Source organism: Spathaspora passalidarum (genome assembly GCF_000223485.1).
Source record: "Spathaspora passalidarum NRRL Y-27907 unplaced genomic scaffold SPAPAscaffold_1, whole genome shotgun sequence".
NCBI classification, from domain to species: domain Eukaryota; kingdom Fungi; phylum Ascomycota; class Pichiomycetes; order Serinales; family Debaryomycetaceae; genus Spathaspora; species Spathaspora passalidarum.
Genome location: NW_006767425.1, coordinates 645,119 through 659,572, shown reverse-complemented (window position 1 = coordinate 659,572; position 14,454 = coordinate 645,119). Strand labels below are relative to the sequence as shown.

At 33.1% G+C, this 14,454-nt stretch overlaps 7 protein-coding genes across 7 annotated transcripts; 4 read left to right on the top strand and 3 right to left on the bottom strand. All coding sequences in view use genetic code 12, as the record gives it.

Annotated features, from left to right (window-relative positions):
• Positions 1-106: 106 nt before the first annotated feature.
• On the bottom strand, positions 107-3,055 carry AGE1 (Age1p; the record flags this gene model as incomplete). Its single annotated transcript, XM_007372277.1, has 1 exon — positions 107-3,055. The coding sequence occupies one exon, from the start codon at positions 3,053-3,055 to the stop codon at positions 107-109; it is 2,949 nt and encodes a 982-aa protein (XP_007372339.1).
• Positions 3,056-6,406: 3,351 nt separating this feature from the next.
• SPAPADRAFT_132553 (uncharacterized protein) lies at positions 6,407-7,282 on the top strand (the record flags this gene model as incomplete). Its single annotated transcript, XM_007372276.1, has 1 exon — positions 6,407-7,282. The coding sequence occupies one exon, from the start codon at positions 6,407-6,409 to the stop codon at positions 7,280-7,282; it is 876 nt and encodes a 291-aa protein (XP_007372338.1).
• Positions 7,283-7,797: 515 nt separating this feature from the next.
• On the top strand, positions 7,798-8,421 carry YPT1 (Rab family GTPase; the record flags this gene model as incomplete). Its single annotated transcript, XM_007372275.1, has 1 exon — positions 7,798-8,421. One exon carries the CDS (start codon positions 7,798-7,800, stop codon positions 8,419-8,421), a length of 624 nt encoding a protein of 207 aa, XP_007372337.1.
• A 267-nt stretch (positions 8,422-8,688) lies between these two features.
• Positions 8,689-9,231, bottom strand: SPAPADRAFT_53310 (uncharacterized protein; the record flags this gene model as incomplete). Its single annotated transcript, XM_007372274.1, has 1 exon — positions 8,689-9,231. The coding sequence occupies one exon, from the start codon at positions 9,229-9,231 to the stop codon at positions 8,689-8,691; it is 543 nt and encodes a 180-aa protein (XP_007372336.1).
• A 594-nt stretch (positions 9,232-9,825) lies between these two features.
• On the top strand, positions 9,826-11,345 carry RPN3 (proteasome regulatory particle lid subunit; the record flags this gene model as incomplete). The annotated part of the gene is made up of 1 exon (XM_007372273.1): positions 9,826-11,345. One exon carries the CDS (start codon positions 9,865-9,867, stop codon positions 11,305-11,307), a length of 1,443 nt encoding a protein of 480 aa, XP_007372335.1.
• Positions 11,346-11,478: 133 nt separating this feature from the next.
• On the top strand, positions 11,479-13,786 carry MED17 (Med17p; the record flags this gene model as incomplete). The annotated part of the gene is made up of 2 exons (XM_007372271.1): positions 11,479-11,561; positions 11,617-13,786. The coding sequence occupies 2 exons, from the start codon at positions 11,479-11,481 to the stop codon at positions 13,238-13,240; spliced, it is 1,707 nt and encodes a 568-aa protein (XP_007372333.1).
• SPAPADRAFT_131630 (uncharacterized protein) lies at positions 13,246-13,749 on the bottom strand (the record flags this gene model as incomplete). Its single annotated transcript, XM_007372272.1, has 1 exon — positions 13,246-13,749. One exon carries the CDS (start codon positions 13,747-13,749, stop codon positions 13,246-13,248), a length of 504 nt encoding a protein of 167 aa, XP_007372334.1.
• Positions 13,787-14,454: the final 668 nt, after the last annotated feature.

Here is a 14,454-nt window from a genome sequence, read left to right as displayed (position 1 = left end):
GAAAATATTTAGTTTTTTTTTTTATTATTTTTGTTTTGTTGCGAAAATACAGCTGTTGTTTTTGCGGCAATCAAAGGTAAGCGTACTAAAGGCTATAGACTAATTATTAAGGGGTTAGAAATCCTCCACCCAACTTCACTGAACGTAATTTCCAGTATTTCGTAGCATCTTCCGTTAATCCCAAATCAGAATTCACTCCACTAATTGAATCAATCTTACATCCATTCAATATTAATAGCTCAGAAATTATAAATAGCTTCTTAGGTTCAGATGTTAGCATCAAATCATCCTCAATTTCAATAAACTTCCGTAAAGAATATTCAAAAAGTGAAATAACAAGATAGTCGGTTCTGTTGGGAATATTTATTTGAATGTTGATATTGATATCTCCTCCGCATAGTATATATTTCAAAACATCGGGGATATTGATTTTTTGAATAGCTTTAATTAACTGATTGTTTATATCTGGTATGACAGACTTGTATTTCTTCACCTGATACTTTTTCCGGATAAAATCCAAACGAGCCTCATTTGTTACATTGCTGTTTATCTTTTCACTAGGATTCATATTTTCCTCCAAGAATGAATTCACGTGTCTATTATTTATATATTTCAATAATAATTCAGCCTCATTGTCAAATTTATCCAATTTCAATGATCTAATCCTGGTGATATGAGATCCGATATTCCGGTGACAAGAAGCACATTGAACACAGAAACATGATAAAGTATTAATAGAAACCCATTCTACCAGTTCAGTTGATCCACAATCAAGACATATATTATTATCGCTTTCAGGAATAGATTTCACTAAGGTTAAGTAATCCTTTTCTAAAACTGTAGGTGCTTTCGATATTATTGAAACTGGAGATACAGATCTATCTTTTGATTGTCCTGGTATTATTGGTTTCTCAACGAGATCAGCAATGTACCTTCCAATATTTTCTGGTTTTTCAACAAAGTTAGTGATAAGCTTTCCCAATTTTTTCTTGTCCAGTGAGGACTTTCCAGCATGCCCATTACTATTGTTTCCAAATCTTTTTTTCAATCTTTGGGTATTGACAACTTGTCCGGCATTATATAAGGCTTTTACCCATTTATCTCTCTCGTTATCATTAATAGCTTGGAATACATGTTTCGCTCCTCGGGAAGTAATAATCTCAAAACAAAACTGTCTTTTATCGTAAGTGACCGGTTTAACACTTGATAATACAACTTCAATTGGCTTGTTTATTGGAGTTTTACCTTTTCTCCAATCTGCATATTCTTTAAGTTGACCCTTGTTTAATACCACCCATTCTTTATGCCAGCCTTGTTTACCTTGTCCACCAAGAGCAAATAAAATTCCTGACATTTCTGATTCACTAGCTATCAGCTCAATTGGTGGCTGACTATCTGAGAAAATCAAATCAATATTTTCTGGAGTTATAATAAAGTCATTGGTTCCTGTGATAGCACTACTGGTGGCAGCCATTGAGGTTGACTTGTTCATCGAATGATGGCTTAGTCTGTTAAACCTTATAAGATTTGTCAACTCTTCATTTGTCTGGCAAGCTTCTATTTTTTGTCTAAATTGGTATTTTTCACTATTAAACCTTAATAGAGCATGAATATAAAGTTGGTAATTCTCTCCAATCAATTGCTGGCTCAACTTCTTGTCCCTGTACGAGTTAAAATCAAGAAATTTGCAATTATGCTCATCATATTTCACATTCATAAACTTGAAAAGGTCTTCCCATAGTCCATTTATATATTGATTATTGGTTATTTTATTAAGATGATTCAAATAGTCGAATTTTGAAATTTCAAAAGCTTTCCTTTTTGCTAACAATTTCAGTTCTGGTCTTTCCTTTTCATTTGACAAATACTTATTAAGCCAACTGTAGTATTCTTTAGAATCATTTTCGAATTGTTTCCTTCTTTGCAATAATTCGACTGAAGTTGAACTCTGGGAATTTGAAGATGCTCCACCGACCCCAGACAAACCTAGATCTAATAAATCAGACGACAAATTATGGGCAATTTTCAAAAGCAATGAATGGCTACATACTTCAGTAAGGAAGAATTTCAAATTCTTTTCAAAAGGCTCAAACATTGACTTGAATGTCTTGTCAAAATCCCGTTTAAAGCCGAATTCTTGAAGCAATGATTTTGAATGTAAATCAAGCAATGAATTTATACCTTCCATGATCCTTAATTTTGTCAAACTTAGCCGTCTTAGAGATTGCTCCAATGCTTTAAAATCTTCAATAAGACTAGCATAAACCTTTTTTGCTTTGGGAATTCGACTTTCATAGTCACTTAGTGCCTTTCTAAACTCTGGTCCGTCCTCAATATTTAAATTAAACTCCCTTCTGAAGTCACCTAGGTTAAAGAGCCTTGATTCTTGAAGTTTCTCTTCCAGTGTTGTGCCATTACTTGATATGCTTCTGTTTTCTACTGTCTGTTCTTTGGTGTAGGTATCTATCCACACACTGAAGTTTAAAAGGTAATTGTAATCATTAGATTCTGGATCGTGCTCCCAAAGGGATATGGTTAATTTTGAATCATTAACAATTGATTTATCAAACACATCATTAATAATTAGTCTTTGAAAGCTGTGGTCATTAAATTCAATTGGTAGCTTTTTATACTCTAGTTTGGAAATTTCAACTGCATTTTCGAATGATGAGTCATCATATAATTGAGGTTTCAACTTTTCTATATCTGAATTGCCAGTGGATTTAACAATTATCAAGGACCTGTTGCTAAAATCGGTTGTTGGTCTTATGGTTACATTCAATTTTAATCTGTTAAATGTTGGGTCTATCCTCACTAATAAAGGAAATTCATTTTTCTCTTCACTATCAGGGTTTTCAATATAGCTGGTGAGTTCATTGATAGGTTCTAAAGTATTGGTGTGTACTTTTTTAATTGATTCTATACCTTTAGTTTCATCTAAACCCACAACTATCCTGACTGAATCAAGCTCATTTGTCAAAACCAATTTTGTCAAGTTCACATTAGCATTCTCAGCGTGCTGATATGCAAACGGAATTCTAAATGGCGTCCCCATTGGCTTATAGTAAAAGTTGATGGCAATGTAAAATGTATGTTTTAGAAATCTCTATTTTTTTTTTCTGATCTGATTTTTGTCCTAAACTGACAGCCGCACTTTTAAAGATTTACAAGAAAAGTTTACATTTGATTGTTCTACAATTAGAAGTTGTCATTCTTTCCTGTGAAACTATATTAGCATCATCATCCGCAGTTTAGACCAGTTGAACTCAGCCCAAATGTCATTCCACTCCTCTACAGTCGTCAGTTGGTGGGATCATTCAATTGCACTAGGATCATTCGATAACACCAGAAAAAATGCACGAAGAAATAAAATCAAAACAAAAAAAAAAAAAATTATGCAGATGTGCATAACCTATCTAAAACAGATAGAAGCACATCTAAACCAAAAAAACAATGCGATTTCTGTGGATCGAACACAGGACCTTCAGATTAAACTGTGACTGAATCTCTTCAGTCTGACGCTCTCCCAACTGAGCTAAAACCGCAAAGAGAACCCACGCCGGGAGTCGAACCCGGAATCTTTTGATTAGAAGTCAAACGCGTTAACCATTACGCTACGCAGGCACTTTGATGAATTTTTATTTTTTAAATTGAAGGATTTTAAATATTATCAATTTTCCAATGTGCTACCATCTATTTAATGAAAAAGGGCCATCTGTACTGTATTTTGGTATTGTAGTTCTTGTTAATGGTTTTTTAGATCCTGGGAGTATCAAATAGAATAGAAAAGAAAAGAAATTGGTCCATTTATTGAGTAAACTTTTGCTGAAATTTTGCAATTTTTATTGAGAAAAAAAAGTGAAAAAAATAGTGAATTATTCAAGGTAAAATAACGACTACGATGGATCGAACGTTAAAATATAACTTTCGATAAACTTATCCTCTTATTCTCCTTCACAATCAAACCTTGTTGCTAGTTAGGAAGATCTGGTTTACCCCTTTGGTGTTAGCTTCATGTATTTCATTATGGGATCTGGCTGTAACTTCGTTGCACTTGAACCTAGAAAAATTCTTACGGTCCTGGAGTACATGGCTATCTATCAGACTTGAAAGAGAAATCAAATGCAAGATTTAATTTCGTAGTTTGTTGCAAATCTCTGAAAACTCTTTGTTAAGAGTTTAGTTTCATAATATCTACCCCTCCCTCAACATTAGCTCCTGGTACAATGAGATCAAAGGTTTTACTTATTCCTCGATTGTCAGGTCTAATTGTATGATGGTTTAGGAATCGGTTTACGATTTTTTTCTGAAAGCTAATAGTTGTTAATTGCGTTTGCTGTCATTCTTTTACTACTCAATACTATTTTTTTAATACCTTTTTTACAATAATAATTAATTAGTTACTTCGCAGAACGGGCCTCGGTAACTACACAAATATATATATGCCCTTCCTTGATGGTATATTGTCTTGAAAAAGAAAGTAATAGACTGTAGAAGCATGGTATTGAAGTGGAATGCATTTCCCTAGTGTACTAGCAACATAAGCGGGAGGCGTAGTAAAATGTTTAAAAATGTTTTATACTCTGAGCCTGTGGGGGATATCAGGTTAACTATGAGCCAAGTACTTAACAAATAACAATATCAATTGGTTCAATCCTAAACCAAAATAAAACTTGACTAAAGAAAAAGATATACAAACCTAGAAAATAAGTTTCTGCGGATTTCCGTATTCTTATAGAGAATCCTGTCAATCCTTGAAACTAGGGATACTTAGCCCCTTAAACCAATAAGACCACGTATCCGTACAAGACAGAATACTTCAGTCTCCGTGTCGTCCTTCAGTCACACGCCAGCACGTCATATTCCAAAGCTCTAAATCAATACATTTCATTATGAACAATGATGCATACGGCGTAATGTACTCTCTTCTGTAAGTCGAGAGATAACTAAAACAATCCAACAATTCAAACCATAACGTTAACTAATGTAAAACAATCCCACTTATTAAACCAACTTAGAGTCATATCATTGACTCTATTTTGTTTCTCATCAGAGAAGCTCTGATATAGAACAAAAAATGTTCCATAATCGCACTAGTGCGATTAGAAATATGATTACAGCTAAGCAGTCACACTTGCCACGTGACCATGTTGCAAGTACTGCACAGCGTGTCAAGAGTGACGCGTGTTGAATAAGTTTGGTTAATGTCACAATAGTGACATTTGCAAACTATTTAAAGTGAAAGTGTTCACTTTGTGTTTTTATAGTTTCATATCTCTTTTCTTTAGTCAATCTACAATTGCTCAAGCATCTAGAATCGAGCCTCGGTTTAGATAATCTGTTCCTGTATTCCTGTGTATATAATACGTCTAGCTACCTGTCATTATAGAACAAAAAAATGTAATCTGGTTGTATAGTGTAGTGGTTATCACTTTCGGTTTTGATCCGAACAACCCCGGTTCGAATCCGGGTACGACCTTTATTTTTTTATTTTAAAAACCAACCTACCTATTAATATAAATTGTCACAGAATTGAGGTAATTCTCTAATTTTCAGTGAGTCAATTAGGGTGAAAAATTTTTTTTTCGCAGTACAAAAACGGTGCGGAAAAAAAAACAATGTAGTCCTAAGAGTCAAGTTTAGACTTCTGCAGCTTGTTGTTTACACAACATATCGTATACTGTTATTTGGTAATTTGACGAAAGATTATCACACTAACAAGTATACTAAAAGACGATTAAATGTTACGTGAGTTCTGTTATTAGAACCGAGTATATTTTATCATGGCACAAATTGAGTATTGTTGTAGTTTAAATTTACTAGATTTAATAGACAAACTTTTGACTTCACTGGCGTGTTGGTGCTCATAACTTTGAATGATAAAATAGAATGACCAGATTTTCGTACAATTCGTTTACCATAATAGGAAGTTACTTTTTAGCCAAGAGTCGTAGGGTTGAACAGCCTACAAAACACAAGAGCAAACGAGTGCACAGCCGCATTGAATATTGTAAACGAGCAAACTAATTAGCACCTCTTGTAAGTCATCTTTAACATATATTACATAATCAAATATCTCACCACGCGTGAATTTGCTAGCTTTCCCAACATTTTATGTTGGAAGATACAACCCCAAAACTTTTTTTTTTTTTGCGTGAATCCGATCGGCCTAAAGTATTTTTTTATATCCGATTTGAGTATCTTTCTTCTCCTCAACGCCCTCAGAAAAAAAAAAATCTACACAACGCCTGTTTTCGACTACAATCTATGTTTTGACACATTGAAATACGACGACCTTTTTTTGTACATGCATTAATAATCCCCACAGATTTTTTAATTTATCGTATAGATTTTCATAATTATAGACCCTTTTCTTTTACCCTATTCCATAAACAGTTTAATTGAAATGTCATTTATTACTAAATACTTTCCTACTGATATTACCGAAGATCCCTTTGCCAAATATAGACCATTCCCAGCCAACCCACAATCCAATTTGGCAGCCCATTGGCACGAAATTTTGGCCTCATTTCTTTTCTACTTAATTGTCCAAGAATTATCAGGACCTATCTTCTCCCGAGTTATGGGTCCTACTTATACGAAATTGCCCAAGAGAACCAAGGTTAATTTTGATGTTCATGTCGCTTCAATGGTTCAATGTGTTGTTTCTTTCGTTCTTCTAGTGGCCCATTTCAACAATGAACATTTTCTAAACAGAGAACAAGATCCAGTGAATTCATTAGTGGGAACTACCCCATTTGGATGTATGGTTTGTTCAGTAACTGTGGGTTATTTTCTTTGGGACATTTATGTTTGTACCAGATACTATAGATTATTTGGGCTTGGATTTTTATTCCACGGGTTTGCTGCAGCATATGCTATGGGTGCAGGATTACTTCCATATTGCCAACCTTGGGCTGGTGCATTTTTAACATTTGAATTGAGTACTCCGTTTGTCAATTTAAATTGGTTTGCATCAAAATTACCAGCAGGAACATTTAATGAACGAACTATTATTATCAATGGGTTATGTTTGATAATCAGTTTCTTTTTAGTTCGTATTGTCTGGGGTTTCTATGCTGTTTACTTGCTTGCATGTGATATGCTTGCTACATGGCATTTAGTTCCAGCCTTTTTGCCAGTGTCAATATTGGCATTAAATTTCTCATTGGACACTCTTAATGTCTTCTGGCTCCTGAAAATGATTAGAATTGCCATAAAGAAAGCCAGCGGTAAAGAATCTACAAGACAAGCAGCACATGATGCTGAAAAGATAGAGTAAAAATATTACTAAAGAATACAAAACAAAACAAAACAAAAGTGAAGCAATGGACTGTTGTTAATAGTTTTATATAGTCGTTTAGAATTAGCTAATATCAGGTACCCTTGGTCGTCTTATCAACTTAAATAGGGAAGGTCGTGCGAAAGATACAAAACTGAAACTCAAGCCTCAGATTGTGACACTATACAAACAACACGACAACAAAGAAAAAAAAATGTTTTCCCCTTTCTAATTCCACCACATTTCCACTAGTTATATTTAACTAAAAGCTTCCTTCATACAAACTTATAGAGAGAAGGAATATTAATAATTGTACAGCTAAAGACTTATACGTGATTCATTCTTGTTCTTTTAGTTGTGTTTGATTACTACAGAAAAAAAAATACTTCCGAGGAGTTGTCAAACTATCGATCATACTTTTTTCTAACAGTTTTTTTTTTTTCCTGAAAGTGTTGTTTTAATTGCCTTCCTGATATAAATATACGTGTTAGTACACCCCTGATTTAAATACAACCATGAATAACGAATACGACTATTTATTTAAATTATTATTGATTGGTGATTCCGGTGTTGGTAAATCTTGTTTATTGTTAAGATTTGCTGATGATACATATACACCTGACTATATTTCCACCATTGGTGTTGATTTCAAGATTAGAACTATTGAATTAGATGGAAAGACAATTAAATTACAAATTTGGGATACCGCCGGCCAAGAAAGATTTAGAACCATCACTTCTTCTTACTACCGTGGTGCCCATGGTATTATTATTGTTTACGATGTCACTGATCAAGAATCTTTCAATAACGTCAAGCAATGGTTACAAGAAATTGATCGTTATGCCACTGGTGGTGTTATGAAATTATTAGTGGGTAACAAAGCTGATTTATCAGATAAGAAGATTGTTGAATATACAGCTGCTAAGGAATTTGCCGATGCTTTAGATATTCCATTTTTGGAAACCTCCGCACTTTCTTCAACTAATGTTGAACAAGCATTTTACACAATGGCTAGACAAATCAAGGCTCAAATGACAAGCAACACTAACTCAGGAAATGCTGGTAATGCCAAGGGTAAATCCAATGTAAACTTGAGAGGTGAGTCGTTAACTTCAAACCAATCTAATTCATGTTGTTAAATTCATAGATTTACCCTTCTTTTTTAATTACAGGTTCTATTTTTTTATACTGATTGATTTCGTTCGGCCAAGAATTGTAGATTGCTGATCAATAGGTAATGATGGTTTGCGTGTGTGTCTTTTCTCCTGAGCATATTACTTTTTTATTTTATACTTTGTTTTTATTTGCTTTCAAACTATATAACAACATTGATTACATCTAATTCATATATATATATATATTGATGTTAAATATCCAAAGAAAATATATACCTATATACGTTGAGCTTAACGAATGACATAGACATAGTATTGAACATAAAGAGTACCATCATCATCTCTACCAAATCTACCTCTTCCAAAGAAGTTTTCCTTCAAAACCCATTTGTATTTGTCCTCAACGGCTTCGTCTAATTGGAAAGTTGGGTTACAAGTAACATAGCTTTCTTCAATCGAAGCAACTTGAGTTTTTTTAGTAACAACGTTGATTGTAGATTCAGTCAATTGCACCTTACCTCCATAATGAATGAAGACACCAGCACCGCTAGGAGTCTTACCATATAATTTACAGTCTAAGGAGTTGGTCAGGGCTGAAATTTTAAGACTTAAATCATCCCAACCGGAAATATCAACAACTTCAAATTCCAAACCCAATGAATTGGCAACGGTTTTAACTTCACCCAGGGAAACAGTAGCCAAGCTTAAAGCTTTGTCAGAAGCAGGGTCTGAGAAAATTGAGGTTGGGTCACTGGCAAGTTTTAAGTTGAAAGTGAAAACTGGAATGAATTCAGCTGGCTTGGGGATACCAGGAAGAGCTAAATTGAGTGACATTTTGGTAGTTGGATGAGTAATTGATTAAAAAAGTACTTTAATTATAAACGAATTGGTCCAATTTAAGTATGTTCTAGGTGGAAAACAATTGGGTGTGGCGTGATGAAACTAGAGGTTTCTGCTTAGTAACCTGGCTTAAAGACCGAGAAAAAACCTGGCCCATGATTCCCCCCCACGGAAATCAAAGGGGGTTCTCCCTAAGCCAAGTTTGATTTTACACGATAATAACTGAGGATGCAGAAAATAGCAACCCAAATTAAGTAGTTAACCTCATGGTGAATACATACAATTACCTATCCCAACTACTACAATTGAACCAGTATCAAGGTATGAAGTTGGTAGCGCGTTGCATATAAAATCAGGATATAGGGTATTTTCATAGTTGAGAAGTGTTTGATATACGCATAATGAATCGTATAGTTTCAGTTATAACAGGTTATTCTATATCTGAATGCTAAGAAGACTATTTAGTGTGTAAAATAGTAATATCTACCTGTCACTATGGACATAAATGCGTTCCCCAAACAAAAAAAATTTTGGTGGCAACAACACCGAAAATCTCAATGAAAGAACAAACAAAATTTAATCAAACAGCATACTTCTGAACTCCCACACCAACAACCAATATATACAATGGCCGACACCAAAGCAGACGTGCTTATGAAAGATACAGAAGAAGAAGTCAATGCATCTGTATTCCAAGATTTAATCCATGAAATTGAATCTTCCTTTAGCTTATTGGGTAAGGCTGCATCTTCATTTGACAACCGTTATATTTCCAAAGTTTTCAGGGATTTGGGCCCATTAAGAAGGAAATTAGCCAATAATGATAAGGTATTACCTACTATTATAACCAACTTATATCCAGCTAACCATCCTTCAAGGGAATATTTGTTGAGATTTGTTGGAAATGTTGAAAAGTCTGAATCTATGGATGTTGAATCTGAAAATGGCCAAGCTATTGTTCCTGAAGTTGAATTATATGTTCATCTTTTAGCTCAAGTGTATCTCTTGGACAAGGAAAAGTTGTCTGAATTGAATGAATTAAGTGACATTGTAATTGGGTTAATGAAATCATTCAATAGAAGATCTTTAGATTTTATTCAAGCTAAAGTTTGGTTTTATGTTTGTCGAGTCAAAGAATTATTAGGAGATTTATATACAATTCGCCCTGAGTTATTATATGGATTAAGAACAGCAACCTTAAGACACGATATTGAAACCACTGCATCGATAATTACTCTTTTATTGAGAAATTACTTGTTATGTCATGATATTAATCAAGCTTCTAACTTGGTTGAAAAAGTTGAATTCCCAGAAAATGCCGGTAATGCACTTGTGGCAAGATATTACTATTACTTAGCAAGAATCAATGCTATACAATTGGATTACTCAACTGCCCATGAATGTGTTATTGCTGCTATAAGAAAGGCTCCTCAAACACATTTAGCTAAGGGTTTTATTCAAAGTGCCACTAAATTAAGTATTGTGATTGAATTGTTAATGGGTGACATTCCCGCTTTGAAGGTATTCAAAGAACATCAAAATTTTGAACCTTATTTTAATGTTACCAGAGCAGTGAGATTAGGTGATTTAAAATTGTTTGGTGAAGTGTTGAAGAAATATGAAACCAACTTCAAAAATGATGACAACTTTACTTTAGTTTCAAGATTACGTCAAAATGTTATCAAGACTGGTATTAGAATTATTTCATTATCATATTCCAAGATTTCCTTGAAGGACATTTGTATTAAGTTGCATCTAGACTCCGAAGAACTGACTGAATATATTGTTTCCAAGGCAATCAGAGATGGTGTTATTGAAGCTACTATTAACCATCAAAAGGGATACATGCAATCTAACGAATTACTTGACGTTTATTCGACCAAATTACCTCAAACTGAATTTGATCAAAGAATTAAGTTTTGTTTATCATTACATAATGAAAGTGTAAAGGCTATGAGATATCCTAATGATAACGACAAGCAAAATGTTACCAAAGAAGTAGAAGCAAGTGAAGAAATTGAATTATTAAAAGCCATTGAAGAAGGAGATTTAGATGATTTCATGGATTAGTGTTTGTAGTCTTTAGTTTTTAATATAGAATTTTTTTTTTTTATTCAGTAGATTTTGCGAGTAGAGAACAAGATTTTCCCAGTGAGTGAAAAAAATGGAATTGTTGTTCCAACTAACTCTTTGCAACACTAATTAACAGCTAGTTATTCCTAGAATATTATAGACAATACAATGTCCAATGGTGGTGGATTTCATATAGATTTGAACTTGGATCAATATACCGAAGTTAATAAAGATCCATTTATACAAAATGAGTATGTTGCCTTATCCTTTTTGCCAACGGACTCGTCTTATACTAACACGATACAGAGACAAACTTAATCTTGAAGAACTTATACCTAGAATCTTACTAGAAAGAAAATCATTCATAAATGTTACTGAAGATTCTCTTAAGAAAGAGATTGAAAAATCTTCTTTAGGAATTGACAAGGAGGAAGAAGAACTATTGTCAACAGAGGGCACTGATCAAGATGAACAAACAGACCCTCAAGAAGCATTCAATAAACATAAACTCGAGTTGTCCAAAAACATAAACAGTGCCCTTAATGAAACTTCCTTATCGCTCGATTTTGTTTCATTATTGATGGCTTCAGTCAAACCCAACTTGGCAAAATCAACAATGTCTCCTCATTTGACTAAATTTGTCAAACCTGGTTCTTTAAATTCAGACAGATTATCAACGGCAGACACAAATGAAATATCAGCAAAGAGAGATACAAATTCGAGTAAAATAGGGCAAGGTTGGAAATTAGAGTCCCTTAACAAAGTAACAAGTTTATTTAGACAATCAAGCTTGAATTTAAATGAGCAAGTTTTAAAAGAAAGACGATACTGGAATATGATCAATTTGGTCTTGGCAAATGATGAAGTGTTGTTTAGAATACGAGATCCATTGAATAATGCAAGAGCCATAGGTGTAATGTATGGATATGGAGATTCAGGTTCAAATTTTCATGATAAGGGAATGGCCTTACTTCGTAAGGATAACCAAACTGGGGAAATTTCATTTCATCCAATTGCAACTTATTCAAACAAAATTGTTCAAAAAGTTTATAAATACGTTAGAATTAGAATCTTGAGTGAAATTGACGGTGATTATATGCTTACAGGGCAATCGATTTTCCAGTATGATTTTACCAAAAGCAAGACCAATATTATAAATGACATTGAACGAGCAAGATTTTTCTTGTTTGAAGAAGACTTATTCTATCAATTGACCAGAGAAGGTAAGATGTTGATTAATTATAATGTTTCCATTATTTCAAACAAGATCATTATTGAAATAAACAAAGAAATAATTGAAATTGAATCAGTGGTATATGATGAGTTAAATGAAGAAGAACTTAGCAACTATTACCAAAACATTAATGCTTATTCTTCAATAAACAATACAAAATGTCAATTGATTTTAAACTACCTCAAACTTATGCTTTGTTGCTATTACAAATACAATCTTAAATTAAAACAAAAGATTCCCACATCATTAACTAAATGGAAACAGTTCAATTCACATCCATTAATATTACGTCCTTTACTTGGAAACATGAGACATGAATTAAACTTGAAGAATATGAATGATATCTTAAATCGTATACTAACCAAACACAAAACTTATAAATTGGAATTGCAAAAATTTGTTAATCTACAAAATAAATCAAAAAACCCCTTCCAGAAATCTATTGAAAAACCAGTATCGGAATTCCATGTTTTAGTTAAAAATGCTAAATCTAATATATTGAAAATTAAGTTGGAATTAACCACTAATGAAATTTTTGTTAATCTTATTATAAACTTAACAATTATTAGATTTGAAAATGAATCTGATTTTGAAAATAAAATTAACGGAACAAACGTGCTTCAAATCAATTTTAATGATTTTAATGAAATTGATGAATGTTTGGATTGGTCCATACAGAATTTTGTCAATAGTTAAATAGCTCAGTCATCCAATTCAACAACTCTAACTTGTTCACCTTGAGCTCTTTGAATAGCTTCAGCGTTTTCTTCAACAAATGATTTCATGTTATAGTACTTTTCATCTCTTAAATTGTTATAGATTAAGAAATTTAACCAAATTTCAAAAAATGCAAATGTAACAACTAAACTATTACTGAAAATTGAAGTTGGAACAATATAGACATAACCAGCTAAAATAAAATAACCAGCTACTCTGATAGGAACAACTGATTCAAAATAAACAGTATTTTCAGCAAGTAATGGAATGACATCGCCTACGGCTAATGACCCAAATGCTATTGATGCAATACCTAAAACAGGACTAGTTTTATCAAGATGTAAAATTGGAACTTGCATTGCTTGTCCTAATAATACCACAAATCCTGATGTTGATAAGAATTCTGGATCCTTGACGAGATAAAAGGCAATAGCCAAGAGGAAAATCACTCTTGCATAAAGTATAGTTTTAGCAGTTAGAAATTGCATGGTTGTCTTGGTTGTAAAAGAAAAAGGCAGCAAATGTGAACTTTAGATTTTTTTTGCTTCGCAGTATTTTCTATTGCCTTCAGCGTTGATCTTTGTTAGTTTTTTTTTTTGTTGTGTTGCAAATAAGTATACACCAGAATAAACAACCTTAAAAACACTGGCAAGTTCTATTGAAAATTGGAATTACTAAGGTGTTTTTGATACTTTAACAATATTGTAACACACTTATAAAGTGGATGAAATAAATTGGCGGTAAAAGAAAAACATTTAGTTTTGGAAACAAAATTTATTTACCTACTAATAGTTTCTAACAACCCACCAGAGTTCTAACTCACTAACCATTGCAGATATGTTTGCAATATCATCAATCACCATGTGCTTAATAGGAATCATGTTTCTTTTGATATTTATCCTCATCTGTAAGTTATACCTTTTATTTGCAACCAATACAACCACTAATGATTTACTGACACCGTTCAGGTCTAATTTTAATTCCAACATTTGTCATTTTACAGATATTCATTGCTACTTTCTTTTTAGTATCTACTATTTTAACTGCTGAAGACGGCACTAATTTAGAAGGGTTGATACTAGCATGATTCTTTTCTTGCTCTCCCAGTCCAAAAGGGTGTGTACTTTGGCAGATTTTTTTGTTCCGCCAATTCTCGTTCTGAGTTTCTACCGACCACGTCAAACTTTGAAAAA